The sequence below is a fragment of the Diprion similis genome, chromosome 8, assembly GCF_021155765.1.
Source record: "Diprion similis isolate iyDipSimi1 chromosome 8, iyDipSimi1.1, whole genome shotgun sequence".
Taxonomy (NCBI): Eukaryota; Metazoa; Arthropoda; class Insecta; order Hymenoptera; family Diprionidae; genus Diprion; species Diprion similis.
Genome location: NC_060112.1, coordinates 20,766,788 through 20,789,728, shown reverse-complemented (window position 1 = coordinate 20,789,728; position 22,941 = coordinate 20,766,788). Strand labels below are relative to the sequence as shown.

Genomic DNA, 22,941 nt, shown 5'->3' with positions numbered 1-22,941 from the left:
GTAACCGCAAACAGAGAATCCGCAGTAAAATAATCAGACGAAACCAAGTATGTATACAGCAGACAGCTATAGAAAGAATAAAGCGCAAACGCGTGAATATTAAGAAAGTTTGTTTACCGAATTTGGAAACCACATAAGTATTATATCAACGAATGCGACGTGACGATTAATCTCTGCGAGAATAAAGTTACCTATTTTCGAATGTCAAGTAAACGGAGAACGAAAAGAAAAAATATATATATATATATATATATATATAGAAAAAAATACTGTGCGTAGTTTACGTGAGTACAGATAACGTTTAAACACCACAGTATACGAAGGAGAAGACCAAGTTTAAAATTCAATCGACGTACGGCTGGAAGAAGGCGATTTCTTAAGCCTGAGATACTGCAGCATAAGAGCAGCAGCAGCAGCAGCAGCAGCACTCGTGCAGAGCAGGGAGGGAGAAAAAAACGAAGGCAAGTAAAGAAGAATAAAATAAACAATATCGTTTACTCAAACGTCAAATATTGGCGTAAAAAAAAGAAACCACTACTACCACACTTAAAGCATTCAGCAACAGCAACAGAGACAAGAATATCGTGGTCCGATGCAGCATAAGGTATAAAAATAAGTGTACGTGGTATAGGCAAGGTAGAATATTGACATGACCCTGATTCTCGATATAAGTTGTATAAATATAACGTAATACTACTCATATGTTTTACAAATACATGCGTGTGTATATATATATACATATATATATGTACATAAAGATACATATATGTATAGGAACACGCGAGAGTCACATATGGAGTAATAAAAATCTGAGAATAGAAAAAAGAAATTAAAAAAAAAATGAATTATAGAAAAAGAGAAAGAAGAAACTGCACAAAGATCGCAGTTCACCTTTACACGCACACACGCGCACACACTATTACGTACATAATATCTGTCTATCCGTCTTGTTTAGCAAGAGTTAAAGAGTGTGTGGATAATCTAGACACACGTATGTCCCTACACTTGAGGAGTTTAAAAATCGCGGTATTTGTGTACGGACGTAATAATTACACCGCGAGCATATAATGTTATACGTGCCTATTTGGTCTTGAGAATATCGCGTCTATATATGGTATATATAATACGATGATTGCTTATATGGATTGTATACAGCTATACACACGTATATATTATACAACAGAAAAAAAAAAGAAGATCGAGCGCGTGTTTCAAATTTTGGCAAGTTTTAGCACGAGTTTTCAACGATAGCGAAAACTCGGATCATTTCTGGACAGATAACGTCCGCATCGTAAGATTAAAGAACTTGGTATACCTACTTAAAGTACGTATCTTCTTATCTTGATAAAATAAAAATATTTCGATGTAATGATTACAAGCACATCTGTAAAATGCTTGCGTATGGATAGGATGATAAAATTGATCATCTCACGTGGCAAGACGTAATTTCAATACAAACGTATAATAAAAACTGGTTAAATGTTACGTGTAGTTAATTAATCTCCAGATGCGGCGATTAAATTGTGAAGATGAGAAATTTTGTCCTTAAATTTCCGATTACACACAAAAATCGCGCGTATTCAAACAGATACGATAAATCTCAACGAAATATGAATTTCGACAAGTTTACTTCTTCTTTGAACTTCGAGGGAAACTTTCAACTTGGTGTAAAATTCTGCAACGAAGGATAAAAAAGAAGAAAAAAGAAAAAATAAAATCACCTTGCTGCGCGTTCTTTCTGTCTTTCGAAGGTCGGACCGCAGGCGGAAGTAATACAAGCTGATCGTTGAATGAAAGAAGGTTAAGGCGGAAGTACTTCTTTAAGCAGGCACAGAGCAGAGCGCAATTACATTGTCGTCACAAAAGTAAGTATTACACATATTCCATGTGATTTCATTGTTTACAGCGAGACGTAGCAGCCTTGGTTTGCACGCGAGCAGGCAGGCTTGAATTAGTTAGTCCTGTTACCTGGACAATGTCATCTAGGATATACATATACCGCCGATATATGAAACCGCAAAAAACTTGTTGTTTTGTTTGCCTTTTGCGTTCTTCTCCTTTTTTTTCTCTTACAACAAATTAGCATCAGATATTTAGTCAAAATTTGCGTTGTTGATACAAGAAATTTAATGCCGCAGGATATAAAACACGAGAATTCAATCTTGAAACTATCGACCTAAATTCATGATAAAGTGAAATGCATGAAATTTAGCTAAGCAATCTCGACTTAGACATTAAGCTGGTTAACTTCTTGTCTCAAAAAATGTGAAAATATCGAATTTGGATGAAATTATTAACGTTAGTCGTAACGATACATCAGAAGAAAATCATTACTGTGTATAATTTTGTATTATAACAACTTTCGAGAAGTTGGTTTTGCAAAATATAAGTATTATATATATATATATTAATCTGAAATTTTTATGGTATTTCTTTTTCGTCATCTTGAACAATATTTTCAGTATACCATTAAAAAAAAAAAATAGTCAATTTTTTTGATACAGTCTAATATATATATATGTCAATTTAATAGTCAATTTTTTTGATACAGTCTAATATATATATATATATATATATATATATATATATATATTAGACTGTATCAAAAAAATTGACTATTTTTTTTTTTAATGGTATACTGAAAATATTGTTCAAGATGACGAAAAAGAAATACCATAAAAATTTCAGATTTTAATATTGATATTTAGATGTGCCTCATTGCAATTTTCTACTTTCCATAAGAATAACGTAGCAAAAATGGTTCTTGCTCCTTGCGATTTTTATAACTAGATAACGACGCGTTGTACAGAAAATTCATAAACATGTTTTTGTAGGAAATTGAACGTTCTACAAAAAAGGTCTCTTGTAATTTTACGATAAATCTACTCCTTCAAAAGTTATTTGAGGTCAAACATCAGCAAAGGACCTCAAATAACTTTTGAAGGAGTAGATTTATCGTAAAATGACAAGAGACCTTTTTTGTAGAACGTTCAGTTTCCTACAAAAACATGTTTATGAATTTTCTTTACAACGCGTCGTTATCTAGTTATAAAAATCGCAAGGAGCAAGAACCATTTTTGCCATGTTATTCTTATGGAAAATCGAAAAGCGCGATGCGCCACCCCTTAATATTAATATTAAAATTCCAAATTTTAACTGGAGACTTCATACATCTAAATAAAACTTTCAAGCCTGTTTCCAAGAAGAAATAAAAAAAAAAATTTTTTGACACACTCTAATATATATATTTTGTTTGTCATGGTTAAGTAAACTTCAGACATTCCCAAAGGTGCAAAGGTAACACGATGTTTTTCCCAACCACGCATCGTTTACTGATAACGTTACTACCTTCACCCACATAACGTCGAATCCTCCATCCTCATTGTCAGACTCTTTCCCGAGGTTTGTTGAGAAAAACAGACGATATAAAGAGTCGTAGGTATACATACAATATATTATTATCAGCGTATATTCTCCTCATTGGAAGGGACACGACGATTGGACCGTTCGAAAATACCGACATGATGAGAGAGAGAGTGGAAGAACTAAACGACGACTAGGCAGGTGCCCGCCGACGAGGAGAGTCTCGTCAGGTAAGAAGTAGGTACCTCAGGCCTGCTGCAACAACCTTTTGTGACTTCTTTACTGAATGAACCTGCTCCAGGCATGATGAGGCATGTGGGAATACCTGATGCGGGATGCCGAAGAAGGTATGCACGCATCGCCCTAAGCTTTTCTCCTCATCCATCCATCCTTTGCTCCTGCGGAGCTCGACATCGTACAGTTTATTCATGCATACCGTACCGTACCGTACCGTACACACGTGTGCTCGAGGGATCCTTTTCGTGTGTAGATTATTACCTCGAAAGGAACCGAAACACCATCGTGGTAGACGAGTCAAGTCACCTATAAGCGGCCATTATCCAGGTATAAGGTATAACCAATACCACGACTCTATTCTCCTCTCAACATTCAAATGAGTTGGTTGTATGTATGATCCATATGGTAGTAAACCCTGGATAATTAGATATATATATATATACATCGTATTGCAAATAATTATAAATGTACATACAGAGAGATAATAGCGGAATATGAATGTTTGTTCATCAGTTGGTTGAAATTTGTCCAACTTGAATGTAAAAACGACATCTGAATAATTCTTCATGGTGACTTCACAGTTTTTCAATTTTCACCGAAACGTCGACGGACATTTAAAAAAAACCATCCAGAATAACAGCGTTGCTTCAAAATGGTTTCAAAGTTAGAAAAAAAAAACGGTGATATTTTTTCCAAAATTCTGTTACATACCTACGTAAATTTATTACTCTCTCTTTTCAACCGAGAGAGAATCTTGCTGCAGAGTTTTTCCATAAATTTCTCACGTATAGTCATAATATCTATATTTGTATATATACATATACTCGGCTTCTTTCTCAGTTACGATGTGATACCTCAACCTACTTCTAACAATAAATCGAATTGAATTCCTAGAGAGCACTTTTTGAGAATAAGCGGCACGAACTCCGCGAGAGAGAAGAAAATGTGACGCAATTGCGTAAGACGAGACGCGTAGAAGTTGCCCGTGGTATCCATCTCCATCCTCACCTCCACCACCTCTACCATTCCATCTCGTCTAACCTCTTCTTAGTCGTTTGCAACTCGATTCCCTCTCGACTCCCTCCAGCAGCTACATTATAGGTGTAAAACATCATCGTCTCATTACCAACGCAACGCAACTCGTAATACCTCGTTGATGAGCGATGGTTCAGTTTCTTGTTCGGAATGAAAAGAAGCAAAGTTCAAAAAAAGATCTGACCAAAAAAAAAAAAAAAAAAAAAAAAAAACCAACGCCCGCAGGAGGTGAAACCTCTTTTCCGCTTAAATCATTACCGCAGTCTGAAGACAGCGATAACAAAATCATGACCACGAAATTATCACTTCCTCTTCTTCTTCTTTATCTTCTTTTTCTTCGCTGTCATTCCATTTAAACCGATTCAAATGCAATATAAAAAACTAAAAGTACAAGAACGATGCAATATTGATGTCTGATCTAATTTAGTACATACCTTTAAGATTTTACGTTCATTAAATTTCACGAATGAATTTCCTCGACGCTTTCGTCCTCCTTTTGGGATAATCGGATTAGGTGATAATTCGAGCCTTTTCTATAATTGCCGAGACAATCTGTTTCGTGGCACAACGGTTTCCGGACTTTCCGGCGCAGTAAGCGCATAATAAATCACGACTTACCGATATTTCTGCTACACAAGAAACGATTAGCAACAGTTAAAAAGCGATTAACCAAGCCCAGCGACGACGACTTGCCGAAAGTTAAACACACTTTGTAGGAATTTTGGCAAGAAAGTAGATCAAACGTTAATAACTACGATCCGCGATACAGCAAGCAGCGGTTTCACTTACGAGCTAGCTGATGATACCATCTCTCAGCGACAAGATGATCCACTCGAGGGTTGAGCTAGGATTACACGGTTATAATAACGGCGAGCTCGTCGCCGCTCTACGTCGTTTCTATTTCCTAATCACCGTCCTAGAAGGTCTAGCAGCCCCTACGAATTACGGTTTCACAGTCTAATTTAGCCAAGGTTTAATTAAGAGAAAATCTGAATAAATTGCATAATGGAACTTGAGAAGTTCCAAAAGCGTCCAATTCCGAATTATTTGGCTGGCGAAACTTGAAGTAAAGAAATAAAACTTTTACGAAACAACAAAGTTGGAAATGATAATTACCAGAATTAAAAAAAATCTGCAATTTAATGACTGATATATAAATTGATAATGGATAATGAAATTATTGAAAATAATCATGGCAGAAAATTCTTAACATATAAAATCGAATACGATGTATATACATACAAAAAAGTGTGCTTAATCCGAAAAATTATACAAAATTATACTCATAACTTTTATAACATCATTTTATTATTACCGTAGAAACTAATCGACAGAAATTTATATTGAATTTAATAAGGATCTTCATGGAACGGATTAAAAATTAATTTACACTTGTACCATAAATGGTCGGTGAAAGAATGGTGGGAGACAATAGACAGAGAATTTTACGAAATGTGTCACAATCCGGGTGAATATAGACACAGTAAGAGAGACGCTGCATATCGCGTTGCATCGCATCTCAAAGAAAAGAAAAGAAAAGAAAAGAAAAGAAAAGAAAATAGAAGAGAAGCAGCGTGTATTTTAAGAGAGGGCCTTATTTCTCTCTCTCTTATTTATATTCAACGTGGCAACGCTATTTTTATTTCAACGACCGTTGGGTATCTCTGTCACGCTAGGTATTTTTTAGCAATGGACTCGCATAGTGGCGCAGAGCGTCTCGGTCGTGTCATCTAGGGGTTTTGGACGAGGGCGAAGAGAGAAGAGAAGAGAAGAGAAAAGGAGAGGAGAGAAGAGAGACACGCGAGTAGGTTTGTAGTGGCCCGATTAGCTATTAAGTGAGCGTCGAAACTATCGCCGTCTTCAGTCCTCGCCGCATATATATATATACATGCATACATGCATATAAGTTTATATATAAGGTATATCGCTGTAACAGTTTCATCTGTGAGGCCTCAGAAACTGGCACCCGTTTGTTGGCCTAATAAATATCCACGTCTTATTGCCACCGCATGCACCCAGCTTTCAGACTTTTTTCCATCATCGGCTAGTTTTCATGTTGAGAATGAAAATATGTAAAACGAAAGTGAAAACCGATTCAATTCGTTAATTAGATTGCTCAAAAGTTACATAATAACTGGTGTTTAGACCCTAAGTATACGTTTCAATAACGTATAACTATTTGTCGATTAAAATTCCACACCGATTACATTAAAAAAAAAATCAATTATCGATAAGGGTTTAGAACATACCCTAGTTATTTATCGACTAAATAAGTCTTCTTCGTCTCGTTGAAAATTCTTCTGCGACAGATTTTACCCTCAACGATAAATAATCAGGAAACACGAGTATAAACAAATGGCGTTACTTTTATTTCAACGTGACTTTCGCCCATCTATCGCAGTGCACGATGATGACTATATGCATCGCGCACAGAAAACTTATTATTCTATATTCATTGAACCGGATTCTTCTTATCACCGAATGCACAAGTTTACTCAACCGCAGTCGGTCAGTCTAATTATCCACTCATGTGCGTCACGCATAATTTTGTAAAATATTCCAGTATAATTTTCAATTTATTGTCATAAAATTCAGGCTCTCCTTCGTTCTATCGTGAGAATATAATAAATGTAACAAACTATTAATAATGCCACAGCAGACATTCGGCGATGGGACCGAATTCCCTTATCGGAAATCGATCGAGACATGTTTTCGGGGCATAAAGTACCTGCGCGGGTGGATTCGTGTGCACGCGATCCTTGCATGCAGCAGCAGCCCGACGTTTTTTGCGATATCCTTAAGAGCGTTTGTTTCGATCGTCAAATATACCGCAAGTATTATACACGTACAGTTTACGTGCCTCTGCCTGGCAACATTTTTCACATGTACTTTTTTTCTCCTAAGAGAGTGTTGCAGAAACTTTATCTCGAAACGTGCGTTCCGAATAGAAAACCAAAAACATGAATTGCATTCGCTGAGTGAGGTTCTAGAAATTCTTTGTTTCCTATTTTTCGTTTTCTTTTAGAATCTGCTGACTCGGTTTTTTTTTTTTATGGAGTTTTTAAATATTTTTCACAACAGAATACGAGGTTGCGTTTTATATAAATTCAAATTACGTTACATTTCACAGCTCGATCCTCTTCTATGTTAATTAAATTGACAAAATAAATCATATTTAAATACAAACGTATAAAAAACAAAAAACAACAACCTACTACTACTACTTGTATCGTGATAATTTGTTCACTTTTGGACAGGTTTAATGAGGGGAAAAAAAGTACTTCAATGTACAGTTTGCTTGGGAAGTTGAGGTAACGTCACGACCAACAAGTCTGACGGTAAATAAATTTTTCATTAGGCAGAGAATATATTAAATCCTTTGGTTCACATCGTTATTTTGCTCTTTTTCTTTTTTTCATAATTATACAATCAAAGTTCTCAACTCCCAAAGTGAAAGAAAAATAGAAATCATAAAAATCTTCAGAGCGACTTTAGTTTCCCCGATTTGTGAAAACTAAATTATCCCTACGATTACAGATTATCGATTACGTAAGGTGGTGTTATGTCACACTCCGTGCAGAACTATCAATCATGCCTTTCGTCCTCGCTTTCGTCTGCCGGTAAAATGAGAATGAAATAGTCAATAAAAAGAAATATCCAAGAAAAGAACAGCCATCGACACAATGGCGGAAAATAATTGCTGCCACTCGTGAGCGAGCAGGATGGGCAATTAGCATAAATCAGTGGCAGTCGTCGTCGCGTAAGAAGTAGATATCCTTCAAGATCGGTTATTATATCTACGCTCGTATCTACGTATCGAACAGTTGTTCAGTGACTTCACTACCGAGTCAGCACCATCGTATTTTTCCAAGAGTTTATCAGCGATAGAATGAAGTTAACGCAAAGACCAAACGACGAATCGAAGCGTTTTAACGTGTACGTTTTTTCAGAACAGAGATAAATTAATAAGACTAAAGTTTGCAGCGTTATTGTACTTTGTACGAATCTTTGGAAAAACTTATTATTTAGCGACTTTCGGATTACGTACTTGAAACTTAGATTTTGTAAATTCAACTTCTTTGGGTAATCTGAAGGCGCGAAATAGTAACGTTTGTATTAACGTTTCGATACATCAACGTTACTAACTTCAGTCTCGTATAAATTCGCGTTTCCAAACAATGAGGCGCTTTTTATCGCGTCGAAAAACGCGTCATCACCGACAATAATCTCGCCCCAGGTACCCAAGTGGTGTTGTTTTGTCGATACACACACCGTTCGGGGCTTTGAATCCACCCTTGGATAGATAAGGGAAGAAATAGCTAGTGTTTTGTTTCCGTTAATTCAAATCAAGCACAGAGGCCCAAGTTAGTAACGTTAACGTAAAAAATCATCAATGTCTAATTTCTGAATGACTTTCTAGGAGTTAACTTTTCGAAATAGGTATATGAGTATGTTTTTTTTTTTTTTTTTATCATGATTTACTAAATTTCAGATAATCCTAAACGTGCAAGGTAACGCGATTTTTCCTAAACCTGCATCGTTCTTGTAACGTTACTAACTTCATCTTTATTCTGACAATGAAACGGTATCCACTGACGATCGGTTGTAGGTACATAAGTCGTACTACACGCGCGAGTAAAAACCCAAAATATGTGTCGGTCTTTAAAGAAGAAGCGCGGAACGACGGAGCGAGCGGATCGGCAGCCGAAAACCTGCTAGAAGCTAGACGCGAGGGAAGGAGCGAAGCAGGTAGTCGCCGAGCGTGTGTTTTTTTACTTTCCTCTCTGTCGCCGAGCTCGAAAAAACATCGAGTAGGTAGGAGAAGGTTGGACTGATTGCGAGCGTGGCTTCGCCGAATTTCGTCTACCTACAAAACAGCTTCAACAGCAGACGCTGATTTCGTCAGTTGATTTATCATAGCTTACGATTACGCGATCGCGCTCTCTTATCTGTCCACTGTCTATGCCTAAACAGATGCACACACAATACGCAGGTTGCATTTGTTCGCGCAATGAGGTTAGGGTTGAGTTAGGTTATAGCCGGACTACGACGGCGGCGAAAATCGGGTAAATCCGGCGGTTCGAAATCGGCGATATCGCCGTTTCGGTGGAAAGAAAAGATAAGCGAACACTCGCCGTTCGAAAACAGTTGCTGCAGCGGGAACGGCAGTTGGCTCGAAGCGAACTCGAAGGCGAGACAATAAGGAAACAAGTGGCAAGCGGCTGGTGGAACACGCGCAACAATCGCAGAGTGTAAACGGTTTGAGATCCGACCGATCATCCGCCGTGGTTTACGGCTCATTTTCATGTCGCGACGATCCGTTGAGCGGCCCGCATCGCGGGTGAAATGGCAAAATACACAATGGACGAAAAATTAACGTTTAGGGAAATTTTGCGCTACTCACGTTCGAGTGACGGTTAGATCAAATCCCGTCTTTCACAGGACGACGGGTTAAAACTCACACCAATTATCACCTACGGTTTGATGGAGGGGGGTGAAACTATACGTGCGGCGATGATGACGCAAAAGAAAAAACACAAAACATAACACGATTCCACACAAAGCCGCGCACTCACAAGTCACAAAACAGACTGAAGGCGGTCGCCTGTCTGCTGCCTGCCTCTGCCTGCCTGCCTGCCCGATACGCTTCCCAATCGTTCCGCGATCCGCGTTCCCTCTGCCGGCGACGCGAGCAACCGTCAAACCAAAATGGCGATTCCCGCCGGTGGTTCAAACTACCGAAACTGCCGGGCGCGAGAAGTCGAAGGTTTTTAAGAGATTACAGGGGTTTCGAAGGGAAGAAAACTACATATTTTGTCTGATTTTTTTTTATGCAGTCAAATAATTGTTTTACTCAAACCTTGAGTATGTAAAAAAAGAATATTTTAATAAATTTTAAACATAAAATTTTGATAATCCAGTCGTTGAGAACTGGTTTTCGGCGAAACAAGTATCCTCACGGTGAACAGGATAGCTCGTGATAGCTTTATCTGAAATGAATAAACCAAATATTTTCTGCTAGTAGATGAGTATAGCTATAGTGGTTGAATGGAGGATTTTATTTTTTCTTTGATAACGAATTATTTTACAAGGCAATACATGGTCTGGATTTTACCAAAAATCGTAGTGTTTCGCCTACAACTTTACCAAAAATTCAAAATGCAATTTTTTTTTCAAACCTTCGTTCAATCATAAGCTATACTTACCTTCTAACAGATATATTTGGTTTTTTGATTTCACAATTTACAAAATTTGTGGCTGCAAATTTAATAAAGTATTGTTCAAATATTATTTATTCATATGCTTGAAGTCTGAATGAATGAATTCTTTCATTATGTTGAAAAAAAATGAGAGAAAATATGTTTTTTTGTTTACCCTTCAAAATCCGATCATTTTAACTGTGCAGCTCCCATGCAAGATCCTCTTTGCAAGAAACAACCAAGAATAAATTGAGAAACGGTTCGAGTGAAATGACTCAGGCAAGTTTGTTTACAGATGAATTAAAACTGGCAGATCTTATCTTTCTGGATCTTACGACTTGTATTCGGACTTTGATGGATCGATTATTCAATCAAACCTTTTCGAAGATATTCTTGCGTTTCACATATCAACGCAAGCGAGAAAAAGTCTTTCAGAATCCCATTTTTCTAATTTATTTTATCATTATTTACAGATTATACATTCTACTTGAGCGTGTGCCAAACCGTGACGATTTTTCTTGGATTTTGTAATACAGAAAACCAGTGAGCCTTCTCGGTTGCTCCTCTCGCTCCTTTTCCTATCGCTACTTTTCCTATGCAAATGTCTTTGGATTTTTTACAGGAATTTATAGATTCTTCGCTGTCACTGTGCTGCTCGATACTGTTTTCCTCTGCGATTATATTCTGGAATAAATAGAATGAAAATATAAAAGCATTTTGTACACATCATATATTCAATCCTACAAATAATCGCCAAATTTCTCGTATAAATCTATATGTATATTATATTCAGCCATTTTGTTGGCTGAATTTTTTATATTTCACGCGTGTATTTAGAACACGATACATCACCTTGCTCCAAACAGCAACGAGAAATTGAATGGTTTCGAGCTGAGCAAAGGTCAAGTCGAACGTTAACGTTTCATTGAATTCGGGCTGAGCATCTGCTCGCAAGTATTTCGTCTTCTTCTTTTTTATCTTCCGCCCCGTCTTTCCATTAAGCATTAATATCCTTACGTACGGATCTGAAATGCAAGAGGGTCAATTGAACTTTTGCGTGCTTGAATTGTTCCCAGAATTTATCATTAGACAGAATTAAATGGCGTTTATACTGTGAAATTTGAAGCCTGAGACTCACTGAAATCGTTTAATGTCGGTACGGTTGGTGCGAATTTAACGTTAGCGAGCCTCGCAACGTTAATCGTTAATCTCTGCGCAGTTGGCAGGTAACTTATTCCCAGTAAGATATTACCAAATTCCTAAAAGAACGTTCTACGATCAAACGATTATACAGTATTACACACAGGCGTAAAACTGGAAACGTCGTGAAATATTGTCGGCATCTGCGACGTATTTTCGACCACCGAACCACCTGCTGATTGCAATAATTATATATCAACCATTGAAACTTTTCTACTCTCGTATTTATTTATCATTGATTTAATTTTTGTCCGTAGTAATAAGCGAGACGAAATTAATGAGAATGAGTTGAAAAAAATCCCTCGTTGCGAACCTGTTCGACCGTTGAACTAGAACACAGTCAGACCTCAAAATAAAATTTGAGGACGAGGATCGAACGAGGACAACATATACATCGCTTTAACGGGTCTGTTCGGTGGTCAAGGACCGACGAATCCAACGAGGTTGTTGCACACACCTTGCTAGACCGCTTCATTTTGTAATTAAGCAAATGAATTTCCGGGCTGGTCAATAACTTCTTAACTTCTTTCAACGGAACCCTGAGCGTGCATAACTCCGTGTGATTGGCGTACCTGTCGTGATCGTATGCCGTGACGTCAACAGCCCATTCCTGGAAACATAAGAATGAAAAATCAAACCAAGCGTGTCGAGTTGTTCCGAACAATTATACGTCATTGTTAGCGGGGCTGAAAATGGTGGAAAGCTTTTTGCTAGGTGCGCGAATCACTTCGAAGAAGAAAATCGCTGTGGAAACGAGTGTTGGACTGCCAAGTGAAAATTGGCGGATGAAGTTGCCAAGACTGAAGTCCCCCGGGTGCAGGGAGACGGATAATAATGTGTGATAATGACGGGGTTCAGGGATTCACGTGCCTTGACTTCTTGGGGCTTGACATCCGCGACGACGAAAGTTTCTCTGTAAATTGGGCTGGCCGTGTGCCGAACACCCCTCGTCCTAAAGCTGTGCAGTTTTTCCGGATTCCGGTTGTTCCACGACTGCTTTACAATGTTCACAGCCACGTACGGCTCCAGAGTGCAGTTGTATTGCTTCTGAGGTAAGTTCGACATCGCCTGAAAAGAAACCGGTTGGTTTGACGTACTCATGAGTCGATGGTTCAGGGTTAAGGTGACGCTTTTCAAGCTGCTCAAGATCACCTCAATGCCGATGACAAGCTTCCCCGTTACGTTTTCCGCAGTTGCCGGCAAGTATTGCAAGCTCATTGTCAACTCCGTTGGAAAATCCTTGAGCGGGTCATCCTTCGGCTGCTTTTCGACGTTGATCAAACTCTGAAAATTTAGCTCCGCCGATTACGTAAATCAACGAATGATTCTCCTTCTTATTTGCAGGAATTATTGGTCGAAATTCAAAATGATCAAAATGGAGAATAGTCTGAATATTTTACCGCCAAGTGCAGTAAAATCACTCAGATTTTTTACCCTCGCACCGTGGCAAGGTCCATATTTAAATTTTGACTTACACCCAGACCCGATTATCGACGGTCAGTTCCGGCGTGAAATCGCATTAGCCGATTGGATTCGCAAATCGAGTCGTGTAAATTACGGTATTACCGAATGTAAAAGAACAATGGAAGGTAATTACCAAAGTGGAAGCGGTCTCGATGCTCTCGAAGGTACCGTTGATTGAATTCGGAGAATCCCTTCCCTGGGACTCGACGTTTTCGCAAATGCTTCCTGGAGAAGACAATTAGGATGTAAGTTAATCGGTCGCTGGCACCTCTCTAATAGGCCAAAATATCTGGTAAACGACTGATGGATTTTTAATGAGGCTTCAACAGACGCCAAGGAGAAGAAAAAGCGACGTGAGGGAGTGAGAGGAGTCTGCAGGGTTGTTACCATTGTCGTATAAACTTCCGAGCCTCCAGGACCTGTAGCTTACGTCGGCGAGCTTGACGTTTTCGTTCGGGGGTCTGTTGCACCTCAACGGGGTATTCGTCTCGTGTTTTCCTAAGACAAATGTTTGTTTAACGCTTCGCTCTTTTTATCCGTGAACCTTATCTCCACCTCGGTTTACTAACGTAAAAATAACCACCTTAGACCTCGTCTCCGTGACGTTTTAACCGCTCGCTCTGAGAGACTATACTCGTGACTTTTTTAAATGCCGCATACGGTACGGTGTGCTCGAATCATCCGGCAGATTTTTTTCATCAACGTTGCTCAAGCCTGCAGCCATTCTCTTTCAGACTGACCGACTAAAAGTCACGCGCGTGCCGTTGACGTTAATTTTTGAGATTTGGCTAATCTTTGTACAACTTTTGAAATAATTCTCCCGGAAACCATTACTGAGTTCTCGTTGGCGACTCGCAAGAATGGATCAAGAATATCAGTCGGTATTATAATGACATTAATCAAGAAAACAATTTCTCCACCGAATGATTTGCGTATAGAAACTTGTCTATACCTGCGGCAATTTGTCCTTGGTTCCCAGTCGTAAATTGACCGACTTAGGACACCTTGCCTGCGTTTAGTCGCCACGCTGTTATCTTTATTAACACCGTTCTATAAACGCACGCGACAATCGTAACGCGGAGCAATCCGCCTCGAAATAAAACGTCCGATCATTGTTACACGTTGTTAATCGAGTTCCAAGTAACGAAGAACGGAAAGCCTTGAGCGGATTGAATATTAATGGAATATAAAATCTGGCGATCATACGATATTTATTACATTTAATGGAGAGAAAGCATTCTTGACTTACGCCGCTTACGTACGCACTCGTAGCCGATACATCCGGGCGTAAGGAAGCAGGCGATGATTAGAAGGAAGACCAAAACCGCCGCTGCACCAGCCCCAATCAGCACGAACCGGCCCCACGGGCCCAGAAACTCTGCGTCCACCATTCACTGGAATTTCAGAATTAACGTGTGACGATTTTAAAGATGACGTCGAGTGTTTCAGGAGGAGGCGAAGGAGGAGGAGGAGGAGGAGGAGGAGAGGAACAGAAAGAACTGTCAGTCTGCTGATCGGGATCAGGTTGAACAGTGCATACGTGTAATCGACACTGCATTTGCATAAATTACACTTTGCGAGGAACGAAGCGAAGACTGCAGTATTGCCAATTTCGAGTTTCAGACTAATTAACTGTCTACACGACGAATACCACGCACATCCAGTAGGATGACAAGCGTAATTACCTGTTATCTATACAGTCTTGCAAATAAGGAAATAAAAGGTGAAAATTAACGGTGGCAAACACACAGAAGAAGAAGAAGAAGAAGAAGGAGGAGTAGAGAAAAAAATAAACAGCCAATCTATTTGCGACTCGACTCGCAGTGCAGACTTGCGCACCTTGTGCATGGACTGACAATGGAATAATAATCTCTTGTATACACACTCTAGCGTATACGATTTGCGCCTTACGTACGTTCAAGGAGCCTCTTCTCGCAAGGTCAAACTAATCGCAGCATCATCGGCGTGAATATTGTTTGTAAACAAATATGGCTTCCCCGGACGTGACCAGCTATATAAGTTGTAAACTTGACCGGAGCTGCTGCTATACGATCGAATTCCGCAGACCGTGGTATTCACTTGGGCAATCAAGTTACTTCGGCCAAGTATGCACAAAGGTATGAACGTCGTAATGTCTCGTTACTGGTATACCTACACGGTGCTCGTGAATAATATTGCGAACGACGTACGTATGTCAAGTGCTAAAGCGATATTTGCACAAAGAGCTTTCGTTTTCGGGCAGCTTCATCAAGTCACGACGCAAAGTTGGATAGTTTTGCCGCTTTATACTGTTTGCTCGTTATATCTTCTCGTCATCTCGATATGTGTTGAACTTATTGTCTCACGTGCGCGGGAATAGCTGTACGAGCTTAGGCTGTTTGAACACTTGTCCGATCATGTGACGCGAAGGTTCTTACACGTGTGCCGAGATCGTGTAATTATTAAGGAAATGAAAAACACGCTGGTTGAAATGAAAAATTTTCACCACCGATCAGGGATTACGACTCCAACGCAAATTAGATCATTGAAGTGAGTGCAACCGGGCGCAACTGTGCCTATCAGCTAACGTCATTCCGACGAAGATCGAGCTTGTCTTGCTAGTGCAATAACGATAAAAAATTATCGGGGAAAACCAGATGACGAGCATCCTGGATGTGGTTGCAGTGAGCCCAACGAGGATAAAATGACACTAAGATATCCTTTCGCTTTGGCAGCCTGACATTAAGGCACATGCAAGATTGTAAAGTGAAGTAAAAGAATTGAAGTTTTAAAAGACGTTACTAAATAATCTTCTTGGCAACTACCTTAACTTTTCTTACCAAACACATCATGTCCTCGGATGGAGAACTCACTGACTCGACTGTAATACGGATACACTCGGCGACATGAGAGACTATCGTAGAATTTTGTTGGAAGCAAGACTACACAAGGCGTCCGCCACTTTGACGCGTAGTCGGTGTTTCTTGTCACCAGCACCTCAACGGCCCCGGCTAATTACTGTCCAACAGCGGAGTCTAAGCACCGACTCCCCCGCTTCCTGACGAGCACTCGATCACCAAGTCACTCTCGGCCCCACAATAGTCGAGGGACAATTCCTCCCATCTGGGCGTAGCTCACAATCGCGATAGTTTCTTTATTCGCAGGTTACACCTCGGCCCGTTTCTTATATCTCTCCGACTACCATGGAGCTCGCTCTGGCTTCTGGCCTACCTACCAGTGCTTGGCTCTCCTCCACACACTCGTCGCAGACACATGCGGGCTCGTATTGTACACACTCGCACGTGAAACCACGCGTTATCGCTGATAATACACTCGTTCGACTCTTTGCTGGCTTGGCTCGATATGCTAAAACAATCGCGCCTTACCCACATGCAGTCGGCCACGTAGCCTCGTCGGTGGGTACCATGTGTGGGCTTGAGACTGCACGTTTGTCACTCGGAATACGCGTGTGCGTATCCCTATTTGTTTTCTAAGCACAGTTACAGGTGCCGAGGATCGTCGCATCCGCCTGACATCGATAAGTACCCCCCAGCGATCAACGCGTTGTTTGCAGATTTTCATAATACCTGGATATGCACGAGCCGAGGATAAGATGTCGATTTCATGTTTCCACTTCCTCAAATAACCACCACGTGTATCGTTTTACCTAAGACTCGTTAAAAGTTAATTCACCGTCGTCGTTAATTTTCAATGCCACCAAACCAGACGCGTTAAACTCCATATTTCTAATTTAGTATTTCTCTTTTCATATCTACTAGTTTATTCACCTCCGTGTAACACGATGAAGTGGTTGAGCTGATTGGGTAGGTCATTTTTGGAGATTGGTAAGTGTGCTCTGTTCATTTCGCTCTGATAAACGCAGCTGTCGAGCCAGTTTGCCAGCTGAAATAACAGCGATCGTTCGTACGCTATCGAAGGTACAGAGTTTGACGAGTTGCGGAAAATATCCAGGGTGAGACTATACTGGAAACATAAAGTGTAATTCCACTCTTAAGAATAACGAATCCTGCTCGCATAGTCTCTTACCTAATCCGTACAAGCCGAGAACCTTTGGACCTGACAAGTATAAAAGGGGGGATTGAGAGAACCTTGAAGCGGCGACGGTGGTGCGTGATTTATGCATTTTTAAGTCGACGTTGTACCAGCTTGTTAATTTTGCTCAACATAGACTGCACTGAAATGTTTTTACTCCAGTCTCACATTGCAATCGCGACATAATATTTGGGTTGTACGAATTCGCTATTGTTTCAGGCTCGAGACTAGTTGCAAGTCTCTTTGTATCATCCGTTTAATTCTCACGTTTCAAACTCAATTTCAAAACATTTTATTACGCCGCTTCAACATCATCTATTGCAGGCTCCTCAAGTGACGAAAAATAATGATACACCTACGGTCGTTCCATGTTTTTTCGTTTCAGCTATATCACTGGAATCATCAGCATGTGGAACTGTCCTCGAACCCTTTCGCCGATTTTAACTGAGGATCGATGCTTGGTTTCGAATTTCTCAGGATAAAAGTTCAATAACGTTGTGCCTTGAATAAGGTAAAAACTCGCTTCCTAGTTCGTGGCAAAGAAAGTTCGAAAATTACTGTATACTGTGCCCTGATGATTGTTTCCGTCATTTCAATACAACCATAGTTAAAAAGAAATACAATATACGATGGTTGACTGAATGGAATAACTGTTATTAGAAAACAAGCTTGACTCCTGGTACCAGCAAGAGTATCAATTACGACGTCGCATCACTCCTTTCTTTATTTTATTGGATTGGAAAACGAGCAGGTGAAGCGATGCAGCTAAGCAATTTGTCCTGATTTATTAATATAATTTTCATAAATTTTACCAACTTTTGTCACCTCGGAGATAATTCATCCCCACAATTTTTAGGTGTTGGGAAACTGGCATCGAGGCTTGTGTCACAATTCTTGTTCAAAGCTTGGCACGACCTCTGCGTTTCACATAACTCAACGAATTCTCATGTAACACCCAAAATTTCTTGAGATGATTACCGCAACGCGTTTTATCCCAGGTGGATAATTATCTCACCTACTTGACTCGAGGTTTTCTCCGAGAATTTTATCACGTTTAATGCTCTTTCTTACAGCGAATCGGTCACTTATGCCATGACAAATTGCAGGCTGGACACAGCTCTCGTATCCATAAGCCACAAGCCATCCTAAATGGTAAATTCAACGAGATTTCTCTCATTCAAATAGACTTCTCCTCTGATTTACTAAGCAATTTGAGCTTGACTTTCAATTTCACTTCAGGTACTGGTTTACTACGGATTAGCGTCCGGTGTAAAAAAATAAGGAAGTATAACAGGCGGAACAAAATAACTTGCAGCTGTTGTAAAAACAATTTTCAAGCTGGTATCGCATTGGCCACTTAATACATCATTCTTATATCATTGTTACACATGAATGTGTCACAGGCGCTACCCAACATTGAGTAAGACTCAAAAATAAATAAAAATTTCAATACATATCAAGAAGAGAAATTGTAAAAAGAATGACTGATTTCGGCAGAAACTATAAACAAAAATAAACAAGACATTAATGACGAATATTTACCCAATCAGTAAGTGATTCTCAATTAAAATGAGAACGACATTCAATTCTCGATCTGAAACCTTAATACAAACCTAATTTCAATAATTAGCGTCACCCTTTGCAAGGAAAATTTGTCGAGGTGATCTTCTGCTGTAGATTCCTCAACTTTCAAAGAACATCCGATATTCCGTAGATATAGCGTTTATCTGATGATTTTGGGCTTGGCTATTCCGACAAAATCTGAAAACCTCGAATAAGTGTAATAAGCCATGCCTACTCACGGTTCTTCTATCGATAGCTGCACGCAATCAATTCGAAAAACGGTTCAGATGTGCAAAGATTAGTGGCGCAAGGTCGCTCGACGGCCATCGAAAGCCCACTTTTATTTTCATTGAAGCGATTAGCGTGTACCAGTGCCGTACGTAGGCCGTGTGGTAGCCCAGGAACATAGCTCCGTACACCCGAGTCCAGGTCTGGTTGTAACCGACGATCACGTGTTTGTGTGTACCTGGTAGCAGCCGGGCATTCCGACGTGCAGGTGGAAGGGGATCGGAGAGAGTCACTCTTCTCCGGGTGACCTCGATACCCTGGAGCCCCTCGAGCCTCCGCCGGTCCCCGGGTGAGGCGACTCCTTTCACTTCGCGGGGACTTCGGCACGGAGTTCTTTATGCCCAGCACCAAAAGTTCGATCCTCCAGTGGCAGCAGTGCATCCAGAACCGGCAAGCCGTCGGAAGTTGGGCTGAGAAAATCGCGCTACTGGAAGTCAGGACTTACTTTGAATTCTCGATTTCCTCTTGACTTGAGTGATCATCGAAACACAAATTTTCTCAGAGTTCGGGCAGTTGGCGTGAACGCAGAATCGACGAAGATGCATTATTGTGGAACCTGAAGACAGGGTTGTTTGTTGCTCCGTTTTTCTTCCCCCTTTACGTTTTTCCACCTTTCTGGTACCCGGAAGACAAACATGCGGACCACAGTGACGCAGTACAGTGTACTCCTGCTGTTATTTTACCGATGTAAGTTACACCCGGTGCGAACCGATTTCTCCTTTTAATTTCGCCAAGTCTTGAGCTGTACTCACTAGCGAAATTAGCGATAGAAGAAAGTGATTAATTTATAGTGTCCTGCTTCGTGTTAGATATTGTGGCTGCGATCTTATGCAGAGAGCGAGAGAGAGAAGTGAAGAATTCTTGTTCCGTTAATTTTACTGCCTCACTAACCCAGTGACGACAAATCTATGACACACGAATAAGCCGTGTGACCGTTTACTCTAAACCGAGAAATCGTTCTCCAACTCGCTGTAAAATAGGAAGAAATTTTGTTGGACTCGATTTTTATTCGTGTGTCGAATTTTATCGTCATAATTTGTTTGCGTTGCGTCGCGTTTAATAGAAAATCAACGGATGTTCAATTAGTAAACTGCAGGATATTACAAAATCCTCGAGGGATGAACTTGATCCAATTTCTTACACGACGTAAAATCTCAAGGGGCTTCTTTTAATGGATTGCAAATTTGTTTAAGGCGTGACCAGCCTTATCATTCCGGAAGAACTGCCCACGATATTATCTCTCATCTACTCTAATATCCCGCCGATAAAAAAAGGTGAGCATCCACTCAACTATTATCCTAAATTGAAAAATAACCTGGAATACGACGTCTCCAGTGCTGAGCTGCATTAGAAATGAAATTATGCCTGTTTAACGCTGTTCAATTAAAGAAGCAATTTTTCAAAGCACTTTCACCCCATTCATATAAACGTAACTACTTTATGAGACACTGGGATTCAACCACATACCCAGCTCTTCCATACCGTCAAAGTGCGTAGAGCTATTTAAAACAATAGTACCTACAATTAGAGTGCAAAACACGCAAACTACTCACGCTGAAAGCCACAGAGTGCTTGGCTAATGTATACGTTGACCATATCTGAGCGTTTCTATATGATTTATATCCAATACGTGCGGTACTGCATCGTAGTTATACAGACTCCAGAGTCACGCGGAATGATTGCACAATGGACGGTGAATTTTGATGTAACGAGTTAATTTTTTTCTGTGTACACACGCACGTACACACAGTCCATAAAATACTTGACCCCTTAATTTCTTGTGAAACGAAAATTTCTCGTCATTTACCGAATATATTCTGGCCTGCTCACTGAATTTTTATCTTATTACCTGTTAACTATTTTCCAAATGAACATTAGGATGCCAATTTACTTGTAGCAGCGAGTAAGGATTGAACATTAAACGGCAAGCCATTCTTTTGATTAATTATTAATTCAGAATTAATGAATAATGAATGAGCATGTCAGGCAAGGAATGTGCTTGCGACAGAATCTAATGGATTTCTTTTTTACTATCGTCTAGGAACCGACTCTCGGCTTGGAGTTGGCTTCAGGCTCGGAGAGCACGCTGATTTCCAAGTTCTAGTGGAACTCGGTCCTCAGCAAGAAACGGAGAAGATCGGTACCTCGGACTCGAAGAGGCGGCGCCAGGCAAGTCAAGGCCGATTATAAATATTAGTTTTTCTAAAACTAACTGGTCGAGGAATGACGTAAAGCGGCCACGACCGCACTGTGTAAATTGAATTGCGTTTATGTTTTCTTACGGCAAAGCCGGATTATTGTGCAAGCCTTCTATTTTACGACTTATATATACCCGCGTATGAAGGAAGGTCGATTGAGACATGCATCGGCCACTTTTGTCATGTTTCCACCACACTTTCCACCGAAGGATCCCCTTACTATTATCATAAAAATTATCCTAGACTCGTGGTCGAAATTATCTATGCAAATTACTTACTAACCTCTGATCTTACGTTACAGGCGACCCTCAATGCGGCCATAAATGGTGAAATGGGGCCTTGGGCCCAGTCCATTGCCAAGTATCAGAATCAGCTCAGAATCCAGAAGGAGGTCGAAGAACGCGTCAGGCTGCAAGAACAATTCAAGAAACTGCAGACGAAGAAGAGCCAGAGCGATGCTATGGTAAATAATGGAATTTGAAACAGAATAGTTAAGAACCTAATTTAATTTTGTAACATTTTAATTGAGTTAAATATGACCAAACCGGGAGACGGTACTTCAAGAATCCTGAATAATTGCTTGTATGAATATCGCGAGTATATTGGATGACGCAAATGTAAGTACATAAAAGTGAAAGGGAATCTGCAGTTCGGCAGTTTTCTTCAATCATGGTACGAAACGTGCCGAAGATACTGTCTCATCTACTCGAATTGAAGTGCATATTTACATTCTGCAAACTGATGGATTTGAAAGGGTTTGACAAGTTGCCAAATTTGGTCGATTCTTACTTGCAGTCTGGAGGCGGCGAATGGCTGACGAAGTGGAGCAAGGGGATGATCGAACCACCGGGTGAGGATCCACCCTCGGAAAGGGTTCCGATCGAGGAACTCTTGCCTATTATTGCAGCGAACAGAATACCCACGAGGGAATTTCGAAATTCCGAAACGACGAACGTTAACGACAAAATGAAAGAGCTGCAGAAGCTCTACAAGGCCCAACCAATTGCTCAAAATGCTTGACCCTGTGAATACCTGTAGAAATGTAGTTTGTAATGATTTAATTTAACCTAGTTCTTACCATTTTTGTACTATAATATTTATTCGAAAACCCAGTTGTAAAATATCGTCGAAAGTAGGTATTTGTAATATATTTAGTAACTCAATGTATTTTGTAAAGTGTTTTCGGAACAAGTTACCTGCTTTCCAAGATCAAACAATCTTGCCAGCATCTCGTGCGTTTTCCTTTTGATATGAAGCTGCGTTAATATTTTGCAAGATCAAAAAAGTGTCTCGCGGCATCGAAGCCAATCCAGCGATCAAGTCGGGGAACTTTCGTTCGATTCACCTTTCGTTACTTTCTC

General features: G+C 40.1%; 3 protein-coding genes across 15 annotated transcripts in view; 1 reads left to right on the top strand and 2 right to left on the bottom strand.

The window, feature by feature from the left end:
* The window catches only part of LOC124409957 (mitogen-activated protein kinase-binding protein 1), an 83,660-nt gene extending 73,441 nt beyond the window's left edge, over positions 1-10,219 (bottom strand). For 4 of the 7 annotated variants that reach the window (XM_046887954.1, XM_046887953.1, XM_046887956.1 and 1 more), the window contains exon 1: positions 10,040-10,219. The gene's annotated coding sequence lies outside the window, so the exon portion shown is untranslated. The remainder of the gene's footprint in view (positions 1-10,039) is intronic. The other 3 variants (XM_046887949.1, XM_046887952.1, XM_046887951.1) reach the window with 2 other exon arrangements.
* A 1,055-nt stretch (positions 10,220-11,274) lies between these two features.
* LOC124408742 (synaptotagmin-1-like) lies at positions 11,275-17,916 on the bottom strand. Of its 6 annotated transcripts, none has more exons than XM_046885893.1 (10): positions 17,891-17,916; positions 14,749-14,893; positions 13,887-13,997; positions 13,633-13,724; positions 13,188-13,319; positions 12,906-13,103; positions 12,493-12,645; positions 11,974-12,094; positions 11,688-11,860; positions 11,275-11,519 (listed from the first exon to the last, which is right to left on the bottom strand). In XM_046885893.1, the coding sequence occupies exons 2-10, from the start codon at positions 14,888-14,890 to the stop codon at positions 11,319-11,321; spliced, it is 1,323 nt and encodes a 440-aa protein (XP_046741849.1). In that variant the 5' UTR covers positions 14,891-14,893; positions 17,891-17,916; the 3' UTR covers positions 11,275-11,318. The 6 variants fall into 6 exon arrangements, with proteins under 6 accessions (XP_046741849.1, XP_046741850.1, XP_046741847.1 ...); XM_046885894.1 differs by lacking the exon at positions 17,891-17,916 and adding an exon at positions 16,319-16,835 and having other exon boundaries at positions 13,188-13,295; XM_046885891.1 differs by lacking the exon at positions 17,891-17,916 and adding an exon at positions 16,319-16,833.
* LOC124408744 lies at positions 15,580-22,709 on the top strand. 2 transcript variants are annotated; one of them, XM_046885898.1, is made up of 5 exons: positions 15,580-15,616; positions 20,576-20,656; positions 21,424-21,551; positions 21,882-22,043; positions 22,376-22,709. In XM_046885898.1, exons 1-5 carry the CDS (start codon positions 15,607-15,609, stop codon positions 22,598-22,600), a joined length of 606 nt encoding a protein of 201 aa, XP_046741854.1. In that variant the 5' UTR covers positions 15,580-15,606; the 3' UTR covers positions 22,601-22,709. The 2 variants fall into 2 exon arrangements, with proteins under 2 accessions (XP_046741854.1, XP_046741853.1); XM_046885897.1 differs by lacking the exon at positions 15,580-15,616 and adding an exon at positions 19,584-20,069.
* The last annotated feature ends 232 nt before the right edge of the window (positions 22,710-22,941 follow it).

Excerpts from the sequence above, each read along its gene's own strand:
- LOC124408742 (XM_046885893.1), bottom strand. The coding sequence starts at position 14,890 with ATGGTGGACGCAGAGTTTCTGGGCCCGTGGGGCCGGTTCGTGCTGATT. Across the intron at positions 13,998-14,748 it reads CGAGTGCGTACGTAAGCGGC|GAAAACACGAGACGAATACC; the intron begins GTAAGTCAAGAA and ends CATTTGTCTTAG. Across the intron at positions 12,095-12,492 it reads AAATGAAGCGGTCTAGCAAG|GAATTTGGTAATATCTTACT; the intron begins GTGTGTGCAACA and ends ACGTTCTTTTAG.
- LOC124408744 (XM_046885897.1), top strand. The coding sequence starts at position 20,018 with ATGCGGACCACAGTGACGCAGTACAGTGTACTCCTGCTGTTATTTTAC. Across the intron at positions 20,657-21,423 it reads TATCCCGCCGATAAAAAAAG|GAACCGACTCTCGGCTTGGA; the intron begins GTGAGCATCCAC and ends ACTATCGTCTAG. Across the intron at positions 22,044-22,375 it reads AGAGCCAGAGCGATGCTATG|TCTGGAGGCGGCGAATGGCT; the intron begins GTAAATAATGGA and ends TCTTACTTGCAG.